General features: G+C 32.8%; 1 protein-coding gene across 3 annotated transcripts in view; it reads right to left on the bottom strand.

Moving 5' to 3' along the window:
- Positions 1–23,410, bottom strand: part of LOC111062214 (sestrin homolog) — a 145,901-nt gene that overhangs the window by 24,838 nt on the left and 97,653 nt on the right. Inside the window, exon 2 of one of the 3 annotated variants that reach the window (XM_039420451.1) lies at positions 19,508–19,561. The exons of 1 other annotated variant lie outside the window; for it this stretch is intronic. In XM_039420451.1, coding sequence (XP_039276385.1) covers positions 19,508–19,561 — 54 coding nt within the window. Of the gene's footprint in view, positions 1–10,468; positions 11,082–19,507; positions 19,562–23,410 lie in introns of those variants that run through there. One more of the 3 variants, XM_039420452.1, reaches the window with a different exon arrangement.

Consider the following 23,410-nt stretch of genomic DNA (forward strand, 5'->3'; position numbering starts at 1 on the left):
GACAGCATTGGGAATGAAATGGAATTTCAACGCAGGAGTAAATGATACAGTACAATATTTATTGAATACGGTGATAATAGAAGAAATCCTCTTCTGAAACTTGTTCTAAATAGGACATACAAGACGAGTACAGGATTGTAAGGTCTACTGTTCACGGAGCTGAACGGATGGCAAGTGAAAATTTTCGGTAGATATTCAAATAAATGATATTATATTCCAAGTACATTATCATTCACAAAATTAATTAAATAAAAAAGAGATTTTCATAACCAGGTTAAATTCAAGCTATATTGCAATATTGGTTGGTGTTAGGAGATAGCAATAGAACCATGGTAATTAATTTCTAAGGGATTATCAGTTATCTTTAATATTTTTTGAGAATATTACGCAATTGAAAACAATAGAATCAAACAGAGCCAAATGGAACAATTGAAATATAAAGCCTATATACTGTAAATGGAAGGAATATTATCAAACGGAAATCCGAGACATACATTACAATCGCAATGAACTTTGACAAAACTGTGAAGTGCTATTACTCAATACGTGATAAGAGACATATTTGAAAGTGTATCTGTCTAATAAGCCTACTCATCTACAGAGTTCAGTTTAGTCTCATTATATTAGTTCTTCTTTTAGTATTTAGTATATTATATTTTACTTTATCAAAGTTGTAAACCCGGAAAATCTACTAAGCATGACTAGAATATCTCAAGTTTCCGGAGTCATTAGTGAAATTATCGCTGATTATTAAAAAACCGAAAGTTACTGAGTATTCTTATGAAAAGGAGGCTAGTTGATTAGACATGATTGAAATGGACGAATGCTTCTCATATCAAAATCGCTAATGACCAAGCAACGAGTGACATCGTCTAAAGAATGCCAAGATGGGATGAGTATTTAGAAACTTCATTGTGAACCTGGAAAGGGCAACAAACACCTAGAGAGAAAAATTATTTCCATGAGAATCTAGCAATAATCTGGTATGAGCAATAGGAGCTGGTAGAAGTGAAGGGTGTCAACAGCGCTACATTTAGAAACATATGAATGGTAACTACCAAATAGACAACTATTTTCATTCTTTAAAAAATTATTTTCCAATAAGGAGGAAATCTATACAGGATAATATACAGTGTTTAAACTTGCTAAACTTTAGATCTCAAGCCTAGAACCTAAAGTCAATCTCAAGTTTATAAACTATTACAATAAAAACTCGGAAAGAGTGAATCCAAAGTAAACTAAGATTTAAAAAACATCAAATGTACACTGAGTTTTAATGCTCAATGAAAATACAGTACCTACTGATATTTTACAGCAATTTCATAGTAAATTACATTTTTTTGTAATGTTAATCGCTGATATTTATTATACTGATTGATGAGTAAATGGGAGATGAAAAGGTTGGCTATTCTGAATTCAGAAGATGAATTCTCCCTAGACTTCGATGAAAAAGAATCGGATTCATGAAAGTGACTATTCAGTAGTTCAATAATATTATAATATATGACTTGAAAAAAAATGATAAAAATTATAATTTTCAATGAAAAATGGAACGAATTTGAAGATCAAGTAATTGCTCAATTTACAGATTAATTTATTAACAATAATTTATCTGTAGTTTATTAATTTACAGAAATAGATACAGTATTTGAAAGTGGTATTGTTCAAGCACACTTTTAAATGAATCATTAGGTTAAAGGTTGAAAAGAATTATGAAACTGAAACCTGAACCAAAGTAGTATATTGTAATGTTTCGCCTGAGTTGAATTTCAAATCAAGGTCAAAACGTGTAAACAAGTGGTAATTTTTTCTATTCTAGCGAGGAAAAGAGCGGATTATAATAATAATAATGATGCCGGTAAGCTAGAAACTGAGTCAACAGTAAACATTTTGTTTGTCAAGATCAGATCGTTCGTATGACATTGGTCAGGAGTCAGAAGATGAAAACACCATCCATATTACTCAACTTCAAGTTAAATTATATACAGGAATAGAGCTAACATGGATTTGTTCTTATATATTCACTGAATCGGCCTCAATTCTTCACTCCGATTTTAAATAAATACTTATTTTTTGTTGAAACACCTCGAATTATGTTTAAATATTTTTTTGGGGGTGGAGGTGGACGGATTTAGATTCTGACTCATTGAAGTGATCGATTCATACAGAGTGCTGTAGGATAGGATACAATCCATAATCACGGGAATATTGACGCAAAAGAACATTTTCAACAGTCCAAACAATATTTTATGCTAAATTTTTAAGATAATCATAATCATGTGATTCCGATTCTTTGTTTGAAAGTGAATGACTTTCAGAAACAATTCAATATATTGCATTCTTTAAAGATATATTATTTAATTTGTAATTCTTAGGTCAATGATTTAGTGTAGAAATTAATATGGACAGAACCTAAATATTATTTGGACGATTTGAGACAAAATTAAGTAATAGAAGAAGTTTTGGGCAATAGCCTGTTTTTTCTTTTCTAGTTATTGTATCTCTATCCAATAAATAAATAAATTGTGGTAAAATTTGAGAACAATGATCCCTAGATGTAGAATAACTGTGAGGAAAACTTTGGCTACGAGTTTCATGACAACAAAAAATGACACCAGGGAGAGTAGGCGTTTCACTACGTCACTCACAAACGACAAAAACAAAGCAATAAGAAGACAGGAGAGGAAGCAATTTATGATAAACACAAAAATACGTAATTACTTTGTTTTTCAGTCAGCTCTATTCTGGTGGAAGGGGTCGGTCCATCGAACTACGAGAATAAAAACAGCAAATAAATAAAGAAAAGAGGAAAAAGAGAAATCTCTTTCTCAAACCACCCTGTCTATTATCTAGCCGCTCCTCACTTACTAAATGTGTTTTTCAGCGCCATTATTCTCAATTAAGATTGTCTCCAATTCTGCCCCACACTATCGTCGAGTCTCCAAGCCCAATTCTCCATTTATTTGCCCACTTCAGAGAGAAGAATGGCCATCTCTGCCACAACATAATCCAGCCAACAAACAAAGAGTACCACTCCCCACCCCCGCATCCCTTTCCACCCCAAAACTGCAAACAACCTCAAACTACTGCCCTGCTATTGACCTGATCTATTACTACACGAAAAAATTGTTGGAAAATTCCCAAACTTATCAAACAAAACACCATGGCATCCAACTACTAAAACTATTGCCTCAAATTTATTTGACCAGATCTATTACTACACGAAAAAATTGTTGGGAAATTCTCAAACTTATCAAATAAAACATCATGACATCCAACTAATAAAAACTATGGGCTCAAATTTAATTTTTCAATATGTTTAGGAAGGATACGGCTTCAAAAGATGTCTGAATGATATATGACTTTGAAGACCTTGTAGAGCAACAATCCATTAATCATTCATCTAAATTATTCAAGTTATTACATTTTCTTCCAAGCTACTCAAAATAAAATAAACTACTTGCTCCTAAACATATTGGAATGTATTATCCAAATAAAATGGAAAATAATCAGCCTTCAAACAATATACTGGGTACTGGGGGTTGGAACTTGGAACAGCAGCTAGATATTTGAGCTTGAAAGATAATGAGAGCCTGGCATAGACGAGGAAAAGCAAACAAATTATAGAGGTTGAAATGAGATGAGGATAGGAGAGCAACGAACTACGTTGAATAGCATAATGAACAACAACGCTTGATCAGACACAAGTCGATACACAAATGATGATGACTCATCAAACAATTATTGTGTGATCTCTGAAAACATGTTGATTGCTTGCCAACAATTGTATAGTTATTGCTGGTTCATAATATAAAATCTGGGTGTTCGTAGACTTTATGCGCGACGAACACGTGCATTTCACTTTTCATCAGCTGATGCTATGCTTATTAAATCTGTATTCGTACAGAAACAGTTAAGATACAGATATAATAAGCAAAGCATCAGCTGATAAAAAGAATGCGCATGTTTGTGGCGCCAAAGTCTGTGCGCACATTCAGATGATGAAGAGGGTTTCGTTATCGTTACAGATTTTTCGTGTTTGGTTTGAATACAATAACCAAACGTTCATTATTAGGTTTTGTTCTTGGTTAGGATAAATCATAACCAAATCGCCTGATTATAATAAGCAATTCAATACTAAGAGAATCATTTTTCATTTACACACATCTGGTGTTTCTATTGGCAAAAACATTGAGTATATTCTTATTTTTTAGGACACGGCTGAATTAAATTCTCAGAGCTATTGGAAGGGTGGGGAAGCTAGCCCAACTCTTTGGTACAAACATTTTTATGATTTAAATTGCTGTCACCCAAACATAGCCCACAACGTGAGCGTCATTTGCTTGTTTATGAGGCAAAGCCAACCATCCATAAACTACAAGTCTTTGTTTTCAACAGTTGGCACTATTTTTCAAAGCTGTTGTGTTCTTGGTTGGCGGTTATTAAGAACGATGTTTAGGAAGTGGAAAATGGGTGGGCCTATCCTATATTCAGGCTCAGCTAAGCCATGATTATTCTGCACGATATAGGCTAATTCAGTAAAAAGCCTAGCCCGGTTCTGTTTTGTGTTGGGGCCTCTCTCGCAGGCAAATGCACCGGCAGGCTAACGTATTATTCGTTGGCAGTAAACAGAGGTGTTTAGTTGAGGCTCCAACGTAAACAAGGTCAAATATTATAATCGCCAACCTGATCACGTCAATACGGCACGACTCGTTACATAGATAGCCTACATCGCAGTATCATACGACTCATACAATCACAAACCCATTTCAAAATTTAGCTCTTCTATATTATATTTTTACATTCACAATCTCTACGAAATAATTCAGCCAAAGTTTTCTTGAATGTTTTAATGACAAAAACAGCCTGTAGGCAAAAATTACAGTATGAACTCATATTTTTTCACTATTTATTACTCATTACATTTTTTTACTATTCTATATACTATTATCATCATGTTAAGTACAGTATTTGAATAAGTAGCTGCACAAGACTGAAATATAATATAAAAAACATACTGCACTAATGTGTAGTGTGTAGTACAGTTCCAATCTTACTCTACAGTATAGAGATAAACATAATTGAAATTCAGTTAATAAGCATAGAGATCCCGGGTTCGAACCCTCTCACAACCAAAAGTTTTTTAACCAGATCACTCCCGTGTTATCGGATGGGCACGTTAAACTGTCGGTCCCGGCTGAAGTATGACAGTCGTAAGGCCCATTGACGGCTCAAATTATATAATATTCAGGCGGTGGGACCTTCCCGCAAGGGACTCCCCACCAACAAAAGCCATACAAATTTACTTTTATTTAAATTAAGCAATTGAACTGAACCTACTGTCTACTGTATATTTTCAAAGGAACATTACTATTGACACACCATATATCAGATATCTAGTGAGACGTTAATGAACTTTATTTATAACAATTGGGAAATTTATTTAAAATGTCTATTAATTCACTTGATTTTTATATTCTTAAAGTAAAAATTAATTTATCACGACAGTACCTACTAATGCAAAATAGAACGCATATATTCACAAACAGTATAATTCGGAAGTATCATAATTGAAAATGTGTCACGATTGATCCAAACTGGTTCTAACTTTCTATTGATATTTCAGTACTGTTCAACAATATTTATGAAAAATTTAATATTCTCTACTTTTCAGATTGCTACCCTTATGAGCAGAGTATGTGCTATATTTTACAGTTTCTATGCAATTTTTAAAGTTTGCTAAATTTTTAAAGTGTGCAAATAATAAACTCAAATCTATCTATTGTGCGATACAATTTGCAGTACCACCTGTGAATATTCAAAGCCTCAACGTGGATGACTCATTTCGCTGTATGTAGAATAGAGGCACTGACTAAACAAGAGAGACAGCGTGATCAACCGGCTTCAGACTTCGCAGTGTACACTATGACTCAGAATCCAATCATTTCAACAGCAGTAAAAAATGATAAACTTCTACTGAAGAATCGACGAAACTGCTTTAACAAGCATAACAATCAGCAAATAGAACTATTTGCAATTTTAAACTATGCCCGAATATTTAATATATTACGCTTTCCGAGAACATTCTTATCTCTATAGATTTTAGAAGATAGAAGAGGTATACAGAGTTATAAAATTTTAATTGATTACCGTAATCTGGTTGAACTTCATCACAATAGGAACAATCCAATGATATCAATTTTACAATGTAATACAGTATGAATGAATTTTGTGCGGATTAGGATTGGCCCAGTTTGAAAACGATGGAATTCTATTCCCGGGAAAAAATATCTACAGGTTACATACCAGTTAAACCAAGACCAAAGATGTCCATAATTTAAATGTAATTTAAAAATTGGGAATTTCTCATAATGACAAAAAACAAATACTGACATTTTGATCTTAAAATAACATCAATTTTGACATTTAGCAGACTCTTCTAGAAAAGTTATTACTATCAGGATGATAATAAATTAATTAAGTAGCCAAAATAGTGTGTGAATTGAGTTATCATTTTTCATAACCTCTAGACTGTGTAGTCCAAATTAAGGATTAGAGCAGTTTTGGGCGAATGCTTGTTGTTTTTACCTAGATTGTTTTTGTATATGAATAAATAAATAAAATAAATATAGGAGATCATAGTAAATATTAAGATAGACCTCGTCTTAATAATGTATGCCTTGAATCTGGAGGAATACTAAATTTAGAATCTTTAAATTCAAAATTTGATAACAAAATATCTTCTTCTGAAAAATCTAGCTTCTCTAACTCATCAAATACACAAAAAATGTAAAAGTATAGTATTAATCAGTTTGACCAACACACTGCCGATTTAGAAGTGATAACAGAAATAAATTTGAAATACACTAGCCTGTAGCTGAATGTAATGGTGTTGCCGCTAGCTATATATACCGTATGCCTTGACCGGCCTGCTTCAACGAATCCTACAATATATAGATATAGAGAAGAGAGTCATCTCATGTCCCAAATAATGCTAGTTGCCTTCTCCACTACATGTTCAGGCCACAACCAATGAACGAACACTCTTCACAAATACAGGCAAGCGGTCAAAACGAGCATCAACTTTCATTTTCACACTTTCTAATGGACGACCGTGCACACAACAGTTATTGAATCAGAAAACACAGTTTCAACAATGAAAACTGTAGGAAAACACAGTTACAAAAGTAAGAGGAAGAAAGGTAACCGACAAAATTTCAACACAGATGAAATCGCATGAGGCGCGAAGCAGGAGATCACGCCACGCCAAACCAACAAAACTGACGAAACTCAAAGCTTACCACAACCAATTATCAAGTATTTATTTATTATGTTTTGAAAATTATCGTAAATAAGAAAGCATAATAGAATTCAAGTTACCAAGCTTTATCCATTTATTCAAAATGTACCTACTAGAAGAATAACGCATAAAAAATTGTTTTTAAAGAACGTAAGTTAGTAGCAGAGACAATCGAATATTCGTTTAGTAATATAATTTCTGTATGATAGTATACTCATTTACAATCATTATTGTTCCATCACAAAATTATAAAAAACGTCTTGATCATTGATTAGTTCAATTACGCCAATCTTCAACAGCTAGCGACATGAATTCTTTGCATATTATTGATTTCTTCTACAATCGAAAAGTGCTGCAAGTAAGACTGCAAGTCCAAAATCAATCAAGAAAATTCTTTATTCCAAAAATACAGTAAGTACAAAAATGATGAATAATATAAAATATAAAATACGAATAATTATTATGTACTTAAATTAAGTTTCCATATTATAGGTTATGGAATTAGTTAAAGTAGTTCAATAGCCGGCTCATGTAACCTATTAATAGGGAAGGTAATGTATGTATCAAACTTAGTGAAACTTATTACTGAATATTAGTTTCCCAATAACTATTTTTAGAATTGATAACCTACTTTTGAATTAATTTAGGCTACTATAAACTATTTATTCCTCTATACTGAATTGACAACGTTGGAAGAACAGAAAAGAGATCTGTAAATAATCTGAGAATAAATTATGAAAGATTCTGATAATTTATGTCGGGTGTGGGGTGTGCCATAAGGCCAAGAGGCCTTTACAATCTTGTGGCAAGCACTGTACAGTATCTTCAGATGTTTAATAGCAAGAACCATTTTTCAGTTGTAAGTAAGCTTGTATCCCATGGTCGTCAAAATTAAATAAGCATTTTAAGAATATAATGTAATTATATTACTTGTTTTTTTCAATTTCTAAGTTCGTAACTTCGTATATTATACTACTTTTTACTGCAAGACATTCAAATTCGAACAGAATAATTTAATTGCATCATACTCTTGGATTTGAGTCGAGGATTTTGAAGTTTGTGTGATAAAACTGGTGCAAACTCAAATGAGTCCACTTGATGATTTATAGCAGAATAAATATAATGAAGATACACTTTCAAGTTCTAGCTACTTCAAAGGGCTAAAAGGTTTACTGATCGATCATCGTTCACAACTTTGAGAGTTCTCACACTCAATCTATTCAAATCGGAAACCCAATATCATGAAATGAGAATCTTACTTTACCTATTTTCCAAGGAATATTTGAAATGCCATTTTTATACTGGATCTTCCACAGGATTTTCATTTGCCCAGGTTAAGAAACAAAGTTAGTATTTGATATTTGACACGGAAGTCTCTTGAAATAGACATCACGATGAGTTCACAATACTTCGATTGTTTTCTCAGTATCACAATGAACAAAGATAAAATAAATAGCCTACTGGTAGACATAAATTTGATCAGCAACCAAGTGAGAAATAAATTGTGCACACTTTTACTTCACTCCATTATTAAATTACAAAACTTAGTTCAAGGTCGAATGATGGAATAATTTTATGTAATAAATGCTATTGACCGATAAGCGAACCAATTTGACTCTGAGACCTTTACGACCATGAACAAAATTCAAAATTCAACGATTCCCCATCACTTAAACTGAACGACATTGGAGAAAAATCCATACTTGACACAACCCCACCTTATGCAGACGGAATATGGTAATTTGACGGCTATTCAGGCAATTATCAAACTTGGTGAGTGTTATGCTCATTATGTTTATTTTGGCTGATAAGAGGAGATTCAATATTTGTGGGTCCGGTGTTATATTTGGTGAAGAGAATCATAATATTAGAATATTATCACAACCGGCTTGTAGAAACAGTAAAATATAGCACACATACATACGGGTTTCAGAGTGAAGAGTAAACATACAATACTGCTCTGGAAAGTATGTAATAGTTTGATTGCCTGATGCAATTTCATTTTTATGGAACTTCATTTTTCAAATTCTTTAGTGTTATGCTTGAGCTTGAAAGGGATTATCCATTTCATTAAGGAATAAAAAATATGAGTTACTCTTTTAAAGATTTGTCTTACAGTTTGACAATGTTTATGAAACATATAGTGCCGGTTAAATTTTAACCGTGATTAATTCCAAGAGAACCAGAGAAGGCGTTTTAGAAGAGACGGGAATCACGGTTAAAATTTAACCGGCTCTCGTGCAACCGGCACTATATGTTTCATAAACATTGTCAAACTTGAGACAATATTTTTAAAACAGTAACTCATATTTTCTATTCCTTAATAAAATGGATCATCCCTTTCAAGCTCAAGCATCACTAAACAATATGAAAAATGAAGTTCCATGAAAATGATATTGCATCAGGCAATCAAACTACTACATACTTTCCAGAGCAGTATTCTATTGGATATCGATACAATATCTGAAACTCATTGAATAAAAAATAAAATACTTTGGTAATGAATAGAATAATGATCTTTCAATATAAATATTCGGCTGCCTTTTAGGGTTTTATTGAGAATCCAATGCTGAGGTTGACACACTATTGCTATTTATGGTATTTAATAGTAATAATAAATGGTATTATAGCTATAATAACTAAAATGGTATCTCCCATCTGTCCTGCTTTTGGTAGAGAGTTAGTGGGAAGGATAAATTTAATATTCTTTCCGAAGAATGGACATTGATATGTCCAAAGCTCCGCCAATTTATGTAGATGCATAACAATATAATTATCTAAAATAGTTATCAATATAATATAGTTATTACAAATTCTTTTTTCATATCATATACAGTTCAATAATTATTTTCTTAGTCTATATTATGTAAATTCATCTATAATTTTGCAGTATTGTAAGGTATTGTATATAAGTGTATAAGCCAGTATATATTGTAATCTACATAAATAAAGTACTCAATCAATCAATCCTGTGGTAGTATTATCCCTTCTCCCTGACATCATCCACAATCTTCATCTTGATAGTTAGTAATATTATTCATCAAAAGATAGTATGAAAGAATAGGTTCATGATTTCAAAATAAAGGAACTGAGGCAGTAGATGAATACATTGAAGATAAATTTCACTGTCTTTATATTATTATTACTAGGTATGATTATAAAAATTACCTCATGTCCAATCTGTCCCATATCTTCTGGAGTCACCGCTTCTGCAGCGCTTCCAGAGATTTCGACTTTCCCGTTGGCGATCGGAATCTTGAAGCCGGTATCAGGAAACACTTATCACAAACGGCAGACTTTGAAAACGTTTGAAGACAATTGCAGACAAACTGACAGTCGTCTGGAGGACAAGCTACACTAGCACTCAAACTATCCAAATCTTCACAACTATTGTGATAGGTCGCGGCTATTGAACAAGAATCCCTGTATCCAACACAACTGTAACTGATTGTGCAAACACCGGCCGAATTGCTCATTGAATTGAAGTCAACTTGGCTCGTCAGTTAGCAACAAATATCAGCTGTCTTTGTTGTACATAACGTGCGATCAGTTATCACTTGAATAATTGCTCCAACTGCGCTATGCTCACTTCGAAATCTTAGCATTCACTTCACAAAAAACCATAAACATCAACTACTTTACTTCACACAGTCTATTGCAAAGTGGAAAAGAAAGAAGAAGAAAGTTCACTAGTACGTCCGTAGAGCGACGCCAACTACAAGCTAAGCTACGAAGTGAACAGTACAAAGCGAAGAACACGACTGAAGGCTGAAGCTCAACTGAACAAAGAACTGAGGATCAGATGTTCGAATCGATGAACAGAGAAAGTGGGGGTCCTGGTGGGGGAAGCGAAACCAGCGCTCTCATTGGCTGCTTCAGCAACCACACCACCTCATTGCATCAGCTGATCGCACTAGTCAAACAACTTGAACTTTTTTGTTCGGAGTTCAGAAACAAAACAGTAGTCGCTCTGTGTCATACAAATTGGTGAGGAAAAGAAACCGGGAAACTACAAAACGTTCAAGTTCGTTACTGATAAACGTCATGATAGAATGTGGCAGATGAATCATCCTACAGCGTCTACCGCAAAAGATCATGAATCACCTTAGTCCTAAATTAAATACTATTTACATTGATTGCATGATAAACCATGATTTTTATTGATGAAAATATTCAAATAAATTTCAACAACTCTTGATGTGATATCAAGTCTTGTATTATTTTTGAAGTTAAACATTTTTCACTCAGAAAGCAATGTTTTACGTTCTATTTGCAATTGTATATTTTTAATTGTACAATTAAAATACTATTGCCATCTCCATACAGCTGAATGCTCTGCCCAATAAGCTGACAAATATCGGGAGTACAAAAGCATAGAAAAATTATTACAAAAGAAGGAATTATAATAACATTCATACAGAAATATTCTATCTAATCACAGTAAATTGAGATTAATTCCAAGAGGAATGCAAAAATTTCCTCACAAAGGCCCAGTTGCACAAAAGTCAAATCAGAGAAGACCATTTCGAAATTATGGATCTAATGGAATTAATCAGGATTCAAAATAACCCGGCTTTTTTGCAACCGGCACTGAGTACCTGATTGAATGATTACAAAAGTTCAACAGCTGAGTCATAATTTTGACACAGTCCCACACACACAAACTCGCTCACTCACTAACTTCAATCACCAACAGACGACGAAATAATTATTATCTGCTGTTTTTCATAGGATGAATGATAATTATCCTTTTAATGTCCTTCAGCGAGTTTTCCCAGGGATGAGACCTAGTGCAATCGAATCTTTATAGTATAAACCTACTATGTTCTGAATTTCGTGAGAATCGTTAGAGCCGTTTTCGAGATCCGGTGAAATACAAACATACAAACATCTATACATATAAACAAAAGTTGCTCGTTTAATAGTATAGGATACTATACAATTTATTAATTTATTCAAGGTTCAGCAGTCAGTTGACCAGATAGCAATGCATTTTTAACTATTCACATTAACATCTTTAACTATAGGCTACACATTTTCGGCAATAAATTCAATTCAACTCAATTTATTTCAATTTTATTTGCTTTAAACTCAGGCTAACTAGATGACTGAACCTAGTTGTGCAAATTCGTCAATTCCCATTGTTCGGGACTATGACAGCTGTACTCATGCTTCATAGGTACTATGTTGTTCCAAAAGGAACAAACAGATTTTATTTTAGTGTCATATTTATTCACAACAATTTTATATTAAGAAACCAATAATTACTTCTGAACATCTACTTATATTAAAACAATAGTAGAACATCTACTTATTGGTTCAGAATACACCATGTGATGTAAATTCAACAACCAAAATATATCAGGTATTTATGCATATATATCAAGATAGTCTTTAGTTCATGTCCAGAATGAAATAAGCAAGGGTTATAATTTCAAAATTTCACAGGGAAAGACAAAAATTATTGCATTTACTGGTTAATACCGCACAAGAACAAGCATCGTTATTGGCAACACAGTATTGGAGCAAGTGTAACAAAACTGCTACCTTGGATGTGATATCAGTTTTAAGGACGAACTGGACATTGTGAAGTAAAATAGGTAAAGAATAAGATAAATAGGTAAATTCTAATCAATATGTGGGAACATCAGTAGAACTCTTAAAAAGGAAGCGAGGAAAGAAATCATGAAGTTCTACAAAGTGTAGGGTGCCCCTGTTCTTCTATACGGAAGTGAATCATGGGTCACAACAAAACCTCTAGAAAGCAGGGTGCAGACAGCAGATAATATTCATTCGTAGGACAAAGGGATGTGACCTCCGGGACCACATAAGTAATGAGGGTATAAGACAAGAACCAGATAGTTACCAGATAGTTTGAAGTCGATTAATAATGATGCTTTGTTCAAAAAAAACCTTAAAAAGTTTGTTGTAGAAGGAGAGTTTTACTCGTTGAATGAGTTTTTGTCTGGCTGACTTTTTCTGACCTTTTATTATGTTAACTAAAGCCAAAAAACATGTTACCTATGTGTATATAATTGTACTTATGACGACTGCGATATACAGACATTTCTTGTTATTGTATTTATGCAGAAAATAAAGAATTTGAAAATTTTGAATTTGAACTGGTGCCTTCAACAAGAACGAAAAAGTGATATTTTATCTCAACCAGTTGAGAGAGCATGTTATGTCCCAACAGGATACAAACAAAAAGGATTCCCTTGAATACTCTGAACTACCACCTGAGAGGAAAAAATTTGGTAGACCGTGGAAGAAAAAGATGGAAATAGAATATAAAATGTGTGATAGCTGCGAAAGATCTGATTTTGATTTTAGAAATACTGTATAATGTAATAGATATAATCTATACTGTTGTGAATCGGATCAGGCAAGAGCCTAAACCTTGAATGAAAGAAGAATAAGAAAGGGATACATCAGTGGTGAGTACATTTTCTGATTTTCTATGTTCTTTGTACTGTATGTGGTTTTCCTGAATGGATATATTATTCAGCACAAAGATTTGATTCGTTTTATACAGTCCACTTCAGAGCATTTGAAACTTGTAGTTTGAAATATTTAAATTTAAAGAACCAGTATATACGTAACAATCAGGATTTTGTTACTCTTTTTAAATTCAAATCAAATTTAAATTTAATTTTGTGTTCAGTTTTTCAATTTCTGATTGAAAGCTAGGCTAAGTGAATTTTTCGAGAGGATTGTCCATGTGATACTGTTTCTTTTTGCTTCTTCTACTTTCGTTTTTGTTTTCATATTTCTAATTAAATTTCTAGTAAATATTGTATTTTAGTTTTATCAAATAGCACAACTCGCATCCGCGCTCAGATTTTTTCTTTGCGAATGCTAATTTTTCCATAAAATTGTAATTCATATTGATGTTGTGAAATGTATTTTGAATGGAAATAAATTTGATTTGATTTGAAATTAGACAGTGGATAAACATAATGAACAAAATACTTTCTACAACCTTGGACGATTTTCTTATAAAAGTATTCTAATATAATTATCATACGATGGAAAATGATAAATTATCGGAAGCTGAAAATTGAAGCACGGTATGGTTTCCACTTCAAAAACTCATTTCAGTCGCCGTCAAACACATAATAAGCCAAGAATTCTTCTTGGAGTGAAGAATCAAATAATAATGTTGAGAAGTTTTTCAGCGCTCTAGACCCTCAAACTAAAACAAGAGCCCTCTCCCGAAAACGATTAAGTGAATTTTGCAGACTTTAATTAAGAATAGCACAGTCGATGGAAAGTTCAACTTCATTGAAGTCGAAGGCTCTTGATCGTGGTGCATTTCGAATTAAAAATTACTTGAATTATGAATTGAAGAAGTTTGTAATTCCTGTAGAATACCCAGAGGATTAGGAACTAATGAACTTGGAATCTTCTCTGGTGCATTAATCAAACTGTCCAACTTTAATTACCTCGATATAGATTTATTTTACGCAAACTCAGCGAACTTATTCGTCTGAAAACACCCACCTATGGTCGTTGCGGCTGCCTGCTGAAAAAGCTCAACTTCCAAGTTCCAACTCATAATAATCCCAGTTTTGAACTGAATTAATAATTATTTATTGTTCGAGCAAGCTACAACTACTTCGGGGAGAACAAACGTGGTGTGGTTCAAATATTTTAAATTTTGAAAGCTGTTATATAGTTTTTATATGAAGCTGCTCTAACATCTCTGAAAAGTCTAACTAAATTCATCAACTGTGTAAGTAAGCTGGTTAATATTACCTTGATTTTGTCATTACAAAACATTTTTAACAATCGAGAAGATTCAGAACACTGAAAATCTCTCCGCATCAAATCCTCACATCCATTTTTGAATTGTTTCAATGTTTTTTCAATTATCCACTAAATACTGCTGTATATTACTGAAAGTTGATAACCCTGATCTACTTTCAGCCTACTTCATTTTATTAATCAATAATTTGATTTTATCTACCTATATAATCATTTTACTTTATCAATTTTCTGTTTTTTCTCTTGAATATTAATATTAATTAAAACTGTTACAATATTTCCATTAATAAATAAATCCTTATTTTAATTAATGAAATTAACGTTTTGGTAGTGAGTTAGTGGGGAGGATATTTTTAATATTCTTTCCGAAGAATGGACATTGATATGTCCAAAGCTCCGCCAATTTATGTAGATGTATAACAATATAATTATCTATAGTTATTATATTATATTACAAATTGCTTTTTCATATCATATACAGTTCAATAATTATTTTCTTAGTCTATATTATGTAAATTCATATATAATTTTGCTGTATTGTAAGCTATTGTATATAAGTGTATAAGCCAGTATATATTGTAATCTAAAAGTACTCAATCAATCAATCCATAAAATGTATTAGGCACAAAATTCTAAGATGTCAGTAACAGCAGAGATATTTCAGATATTTCGTTCATATCTGGTAACCGACACCTATAATAGTCACGTTTTATGTTTCTTGAAAAAGGACATTTCTCAAATAAGAAACATTATTATACTAGTGAATACTCACTTCAAATTCATTTGTCTATGATACTACCATAAATAAACCATAGATACATATGCACATAATTTAACAATAGCCTATACCCAAACCCAGTATCATCTAAATTGGGTAGAAAAAAACTCGAGATATTTTTCTAATCATTTTATCTATAGTGAGGTCCACGTTATAATAACAGTATTTGATCATCTTAGGTTTCGCTATCCTTGTCTATTATTCGACAAAGCCGGTGTTACTATTCTTTTCTAGGTCCACAACGATGCCAATTATGTTTTTGACAGTGTAGAAATATAATTAATCAATGCAGAGAATCGGCATCGCTATTCTTCTATCTTTATCCACTGTCATTATAACGTGGACCGCACTATAGCTATGCCAAGTAGATTATTATAGATATGAACAACAAATTCAATAGGTTTCATTGATAATCAGAATTAATAATCAGAATATTATCATAATTCATTTATAATCAGAATTATAGAGTGGAAGCCCTTCTAATTTATGTGACAGTACATTTATCAAATTTATCCTTCGCTGACCTATGCTTGTACTTGATTATGACTGACAGTCTTATCTTGACGGTTACTCATTCTCACATCAGTAAATACCAAAATACCAATGAGAATCCCCTTGAGATAAGATCTACAAAATTAAAATTTATTAAAATAGGAGAGCAAAAACCAAAATCCTACTACAAATCCAGAATTAGACTGAATTCATGAAATTTCTGAATTTCCATCGAAAAAAAATGCAGTAATGTAATTGAAAATGTCAATGTCAGATCAGAGGCCATGGCAATTGACCAATAGATACTGACAATTGAAATTATAATTTATGTACATGAGAATGGCAACAGCCAATCTGAATTTTTTCTCGATATATTTCGATTCTGTAAAAAAGTTGGGAAAACATTCAAAGCCATGAATTGAACAAAAAATAATGCAAGAAGCTTAGTTTAATAATTACGAAGCTTAATAATTGAGAAGCTTAGTTTTCCAGGAATTTTACGTTATTTTTCATTGGTTACGGTATGGAATGTATTATTCACATAATATTGAGATAAATCATGAAACGAAATAAGGCTATAATTTATTCTTCCTGTATTAAAAGAAGGAAACATCATATTAAATTTGATACAGTATCTTGGAAGATGTCATTTCAGGATAATCTAGCACAATAAAATGAATGTAGATTTCAATTCTAGAATTCAATTTCATTGTTCCAGCCGATAATTCACAGAGAGGAAATTAACATTCAAAATTAACTTCACCTCTTATACATAAGTGCATTTTTAATAGTTTATCTATAGTTTATATTTTATAACGTTGGTTGTTATTATTTATTATTATAGCCAATGCTCAAATTTGTAAAAAAATAGATAGGGTATATTAATTCATCACAATGTCACTCTTGCATGTAATTCAAAACTAATTCAATTTGTGTCAGAGGGTGACATTTAAAAAGATGGATTATAATTAGAGCTTAGAAGCGACTTCATGTGCTAAGCATAAAATATTACTTGAGATAAAATCAATTCGAACGCAACAGCTAAAAAACCCGACACGAATTATAATATAACGAGTGGGTTAGCCGCATGCTGCTCAAATCTCTATAATAACAAATTCGACACCCACACGCAAGTTGACGTGTGATTACAGGTCAACCAACAAAAACGCCAATGTAAAATTTAAAATTTGAGACTACATTACAACTGGTAGCTTTACCCTATAATCTATCTCACTAATCATTGACATTGACAGTGATCAGTATGAAGTTTAAAGAACATAAATGATAACTGTATAATTTAGCTTCCGAGTGAAACTCATTAGGCAAAGTTGGAAAACTATAATCAAAGACAAATCGATATAAAACATTTGGAATAAATGAATGAAATCAATCGAGTACAATTTTTTCCAAAACCGGTAAACTCGTATTAACCATATTATTTCTTTTGGAAACGAGACTTCTGAAGCTGAAAAGCCTGGTTGTTAGGCGGCTAAAAATGAAATAGTTATTTGTGCAACTAGTGCGCAAAGTGACAGTTTGCTGCACCGAAAGAAACGTTTACGCCCGAGCCGTAGGCGAGGGCGGAATGGTTTCTTGAGTGCAGCAGAGGAACTTTGCGCACGTATTTCACATTAAGTTTTTCCTACAGTTACCATTGAATATGAAAAGTGGGTAATTATGGGTAAAATTGCCTGAAATGCATCAAATGTTTTTCTGTGTAATTTTATTATTGATAAAAACCTTAATCCTAAAATCCTAAAGTCCTCGTTGTCCTTGGTTATAATATATAATGAATAATAATTAGCGCGTTGTGCTTGGTTGCACCTCTGTTCACTATAGCAGCCACAGCAGTCACTGTTACCAACTTCATTTTGATTTTGCTGCACTGTTGCTCCATATAACCTACTAAGTATTTTGCGTTGCCATGTTGCAAATCTGGAGTGCAGAAAAATTTTTCCCGCACTAGAGCGGAAAAGTGATTCTTTGCGTTCTGTAATCAGTGCAGCAATGGCCACTTTTCAACGTAACTGTAGGAAAATACAATAGCATTGAGACCATTCTCAATCTGAATCGTGTGAGAATGATATTAATATTCCATTCAAACAGCACATCAGATTATTGAGAATGAGGACACATGGGCCTGTAAACTGAAGTTGCAAAGATTAGGAATCTACTTGCAATCACTTGTAGTCTTGGGACTATTTTTAAATACTTAGGACCGGTTCCACAAAAGCTGGTTAAATTTTAATCGTGATTAATTTCATGAGAACCAATCAGAGAAGGCTTTTTCGAAAAGGAGGCTCCCCTGATTGGTTCTCATGAAATTAATCACGATTAAAATTTAACCGGCTTTTGTGCAACTGGCACTTAGAATTATGGAATAAATCATAAATATATTTGGAATATTATTTAGTACTTTATTTGGTATATTATAAATACTAGGCAATTTATGATGGCAGACATAATATTTCATCATCCAATCCAACATATAGGCTAGAGCAGCAAACTTCAATTTCGTGGAATTGAAAATTGAGAGGTTATCAATCCCCTTGCTATAACTACCGTACAACCGACCTTGTTATTGAGTTTTAAGGCGTGAAACAAACTTATTTTTCAATTGAAATTGTTTGTTACAAACAACTCGTGTGAATGAATCGATATCAATTATTATTATTTTCATTTAATGAGTTATCAGTTGGAATAAAAGTACTGATCTAGTAAATTATTTCAGATTTTTATGATGAAAGTTCAACTGGAAATGAAGTAGCTTACTTATATGATGCAAATCTAGTATGATGCAAACCCTTTCAAAATTTCATTGTAGTATCTGTTGTTTGGATCGAATAGGGTCCTACCTTTCAGTGAATAGTGGAAAAATGAGAGGGGAAAGATCAAACAAAGGAATAAGAACAGGCGGAGGAAGGGCTTGTCAAAAAGAAACTAACAGAATAGCGGAAAGCAGGGAGGATAAACAGAGAGATCCCCCCCTCATAAGACAATGCATTTTGTAATTTTGAAAGTCACAAGCAGCGGAGCATTCCTCTGGAGTAAACACTCCCACAAAATTCACTGGATTAGATCGATGAAACATCACCAAAGCAGTATGGAGTCTTTCAAGACAACTCATAATGGATAACTCAAAAATGTGAAATAAATATGACAGTACTCACACTTCTTCTACACATAGACCTGTACATTCGTCCATTTCTTGTTTCCATCCATACCTATGGAGAAAAAGAAATACAGTGATTAAAATATTCAAATACAAAATTAAATTCATGGAAAAACGAAAGATTGTGGAACTAGAACACTTTTCTCATAATCAGGAGTTCAAGATGTGGTTATTTCAAGATTACTGTATACTCGGGATATAAAATTGTAGAATTTAAGTTCACTTTGCTCCCCCATTCATGGAATTCAACTTTCTCTGCTTGTCAACAAACAACCCAAGAATTTGGATCCAGAGTATTTTGTCAAATTTATGAAACCCCATCCTATTTACAAAGTTTAAATTCATTAGAATTATTGAAACAATTAGGCTAATAGAAGGTACATTTTGTCTTCAACCTGATTCTCCGCCACTTGGTTCCCGTCAGCGTCTGATAAAACAGGATATAATGGAATTACTAAAATCACTTCACTTATATGGGCTACTTTATTCAAATTGATAAAACAATATAAATAGCCTGTAGAACCTTTTTATTAAAACATTTTAACAACTAGGATCAACTTGTTTATTTTTACATTTTAACTTTAAAATGGTCAAAGTGGGTCGAAACTAGTCGTTGAAATGTTTTAAAGTTTTTAAAATTGTTCAATAAAAGGGTACTACAAGTTTTTATAAATGAAATTATTACTGTACATTAATAAGATTATTATATACAAAGATAGCTTATATTTTTCAATGGTCTGATGTTTTCAATAATAACATTGTTTTCAACTTCCATCTTTTACGTAGGATTTCGCTTACTTTGCTGTCACAGCAATTCAATTGTCGTGAATGAATTGGATCTAAATACTCTATAAAAATAATATAAGAGTTGAATAGTGGGCTATATTTTGAACAATAATAGAATGGAAACATAATACGGCATATTGTTAGAAGCTATGTTCTGTTCATAGAAAGGAGAAACGAAACATGAAGTTTACGCTTGTTTACGAAGTAGGCTAATGAGAATATCTAAGCTAAGAAATAAGTATAAAATGCGCATGAAATGAGCTGATATGAGTCTTTACTTTTATACTTCAAGAGCGAACTTTATTTTTTGTCTCTCCTTTCAATGAACTGTCTATTAACAGTTGAAGATTCAATTGGGCTCGTGAATGGAAGTGTACAAAGTGTTAGGAAAGATCTATTTTGAATGAGAGGAAAATAAATTGAAATTGGGGCGCAGGACACATGAAAGATTATCTTTAACTTTATTATTGAAAAAGTCGACCCTGAGAGTGGACCCAGTGTTAGTTGGGGGTTGAGGGTGCCTCGCTGCCTCCTGCAGGCCTCGCAGTTCCATTCAGGGTGCACACCAATCAAAAGCCAAGTTATTACTTGAAAATTGAAGGGTCGTTATCAGCGATTGGCAATCGGCAACAGCGCAATCACCAAAACTCGTTAAAATTTTAACGAGAGACTGAAATCGGTTGATTCATTGGAAAGAGCTTCCAAGTAACCAAATGAAAATAGCGGAAATGATAGAATCAGAGGAAACAGTATGTTGATAGGAGGGTGTGCAGTGCGGTGTGGATTGCACGTGATAGTAGCGGTCAAATAACGAATTGCCAGTGACGGAAATTAAAATTGCAATTTGTATTCAGTTCTCATCGACAGAATTCATGTCGCACCCTCACCGTTCAATTTGCATTCAACAGCACAAAGTTATTTACCCAGGTTAAATGATTGATCGAGTTCAATCCACTAAAATGAAGCAATTTACCTGTTGAATTATTCAATATTCATCACTTTCAAATTGAAGCAACAGGGCATAAAATATATTCTGTGGTTTGACCATCTTTCAACATTTATATTTTCTCGTTATTCATAATGCTTCAAAGTATAAAAAAATATTCTACCAATAAAATTGTTTGTGTTTTATTCCTTGTAACATTACCTAATCTATTCATCTACATTAGTGTTCGTCATATTGGATGGATAAGTATAGATAACGATTGATCAAATAAATACTCTGCGAATTAAGTTGTGAAAGAGAAAATCTAAGGCCCGGTTTAAAACCAAAGGTTTCAAAAGGCCTATTGGATTATAAGTGTCCTAGAATCCGAGTTATAATGAAGTAGATTTCGTACAGTATATTTCTGGTAAGGTCTTAGGTTGAAGAAATTGATAAATTCTAAAATCTATAAAAATAATATAAGAGTTGAATAGTGGGCTATATTTTGAACAATAATAGAATGGAAACATAATACGGCATATTGTTAGAAGCTATGTTCTGTTCATAGAAAGGAGAAACGAAACATGAAGTTTACGCTTGTTTACGAAGTAGGCTAATGAGAATATCTAAGCTAAGAAATAAGTATAAAATGCGCATGAAATGAGCTGATATGAGTCTTTACTTTTATACTTCAAGAGCGAACTTTATTTTTTGTCTCTCCTTTCAATGAACTGTCTATTAACAGTTGAAGATTCAATTGGGCTCGTGAATGGAAGTGTACAAAGTGTTAGGAAAGATCTATTTTGAATGAGAGGAAAATAAATTGAAATTGGGGCGCAGGACACATGAAAGATTATCTTTAACTTTATTATTGAAAAAGTCGACCCTGAGAGTGGACCCAGTGTTAGTTGGGGGTTGAGGGTGCCTCGCTGCCTCCTGCAGGCCTCGCAGTTCCATTCAGGGTGCACACCAATCAAAAGCCAAGTTATTACTTGAAAATTGAAGGGTCGTTATCAGCGATTGGCAATCGGCAACAGCGCAATCACCAAAACTCGTTAAAATTTTAACGAGAGACTGAAATCGGTTTGATTCATTGGAAAGAGCTTCCAAGTAACCAAATGAAAATAGCGGAAATGATAGAATCAGAGGAAACAGTATGTTGATAGGAGGGTGTGCAGTGCGGTGTGGATTGCACGTGATAGTAGCGGTCAAATAACGAATTGCCAGTGACGGAAATTAAAATTGCAATTTGTATTCAGTTCTCATCGACAGAATTCATGTCGCACCCTCACCGTTCAATTTGCATTCAACAGCACAAAGTTATTTACCCAGGTTAAATGATTGATCGAGTTCAATCCACTAAAATGAAGCAATTTACCTGTTGAATTATTCAATATTCATCACTTTCAAATTGAAGCAACAGGGCATAAAATATATTCTGTGGTTTGACCATCTTTCAACATTTATATTTTCTCGTTATTCATAATGCTTCAAAGTATAAAAAAATATTCTACCAATAAAATTGTTTGTGTTTTATTCCTTGTAACATTACCTAATCTATTCATCTACATTAGTGTTCGTCATATTGGATGGATAAGTATAGATAACGATTGATCAAATAAATACTCTGCGAATTAAGTTGTGAAAGAGAAAATCTAAGGCCCGGTTTAAAACCAAAGGTTTCAAAAGGCCTATTGGATTTATAAGTGTCCTAGAATCCGAGTTATAATGAAGTAGATTTCGTACAGTATATTTTCTGGTAAGGTCTTAGGTTGAAGAAATTGATAAATTCTAAAATCTGTAGAAAAATATAAAATGTAATGAACTAAGGATAAATTACATAGAACATAGGAACTGGATAAATTAGAAAACCCATAAAATTCACGTCAAATCACTGAAGTATCTACTTGAAATAAAACAAAAGTATTTATTGTAGCCTATTTAGTAATCCGAAATCACTTTTCCATAGAACAAAGGCAGCGTTGTATGTAGTTATGAACAGAATTTGTACCTATGTTTTTCAATGTGCTACTCCTGCTACTCAAAGTTCTGTATTGCAACACTCCGTCTCATAAAACCAATTTCCTTATGAGTGGAGTATCATACATTTATAAATAAATTATTTCTTCAGTTTTAATAATACTTGAGACAAGTTTGTAAGATAAATTACTACTCCTATATTGTAAACAC

Source organism: Nilaparvata lugens, chromosome 2, assembly GCF_014356525.2.
Source record: "Nilaparvata lugens isolate BPH chromosome 2, ASM1435652v1, whole genome shotgun sequence".
NCBI classification, from domain to species: Eukaryota; Metazoa; Arthropoda; class Insecta; order Hemiptera; family Delphacidae; genus Nilaparvata; species Nilaparvata lugens.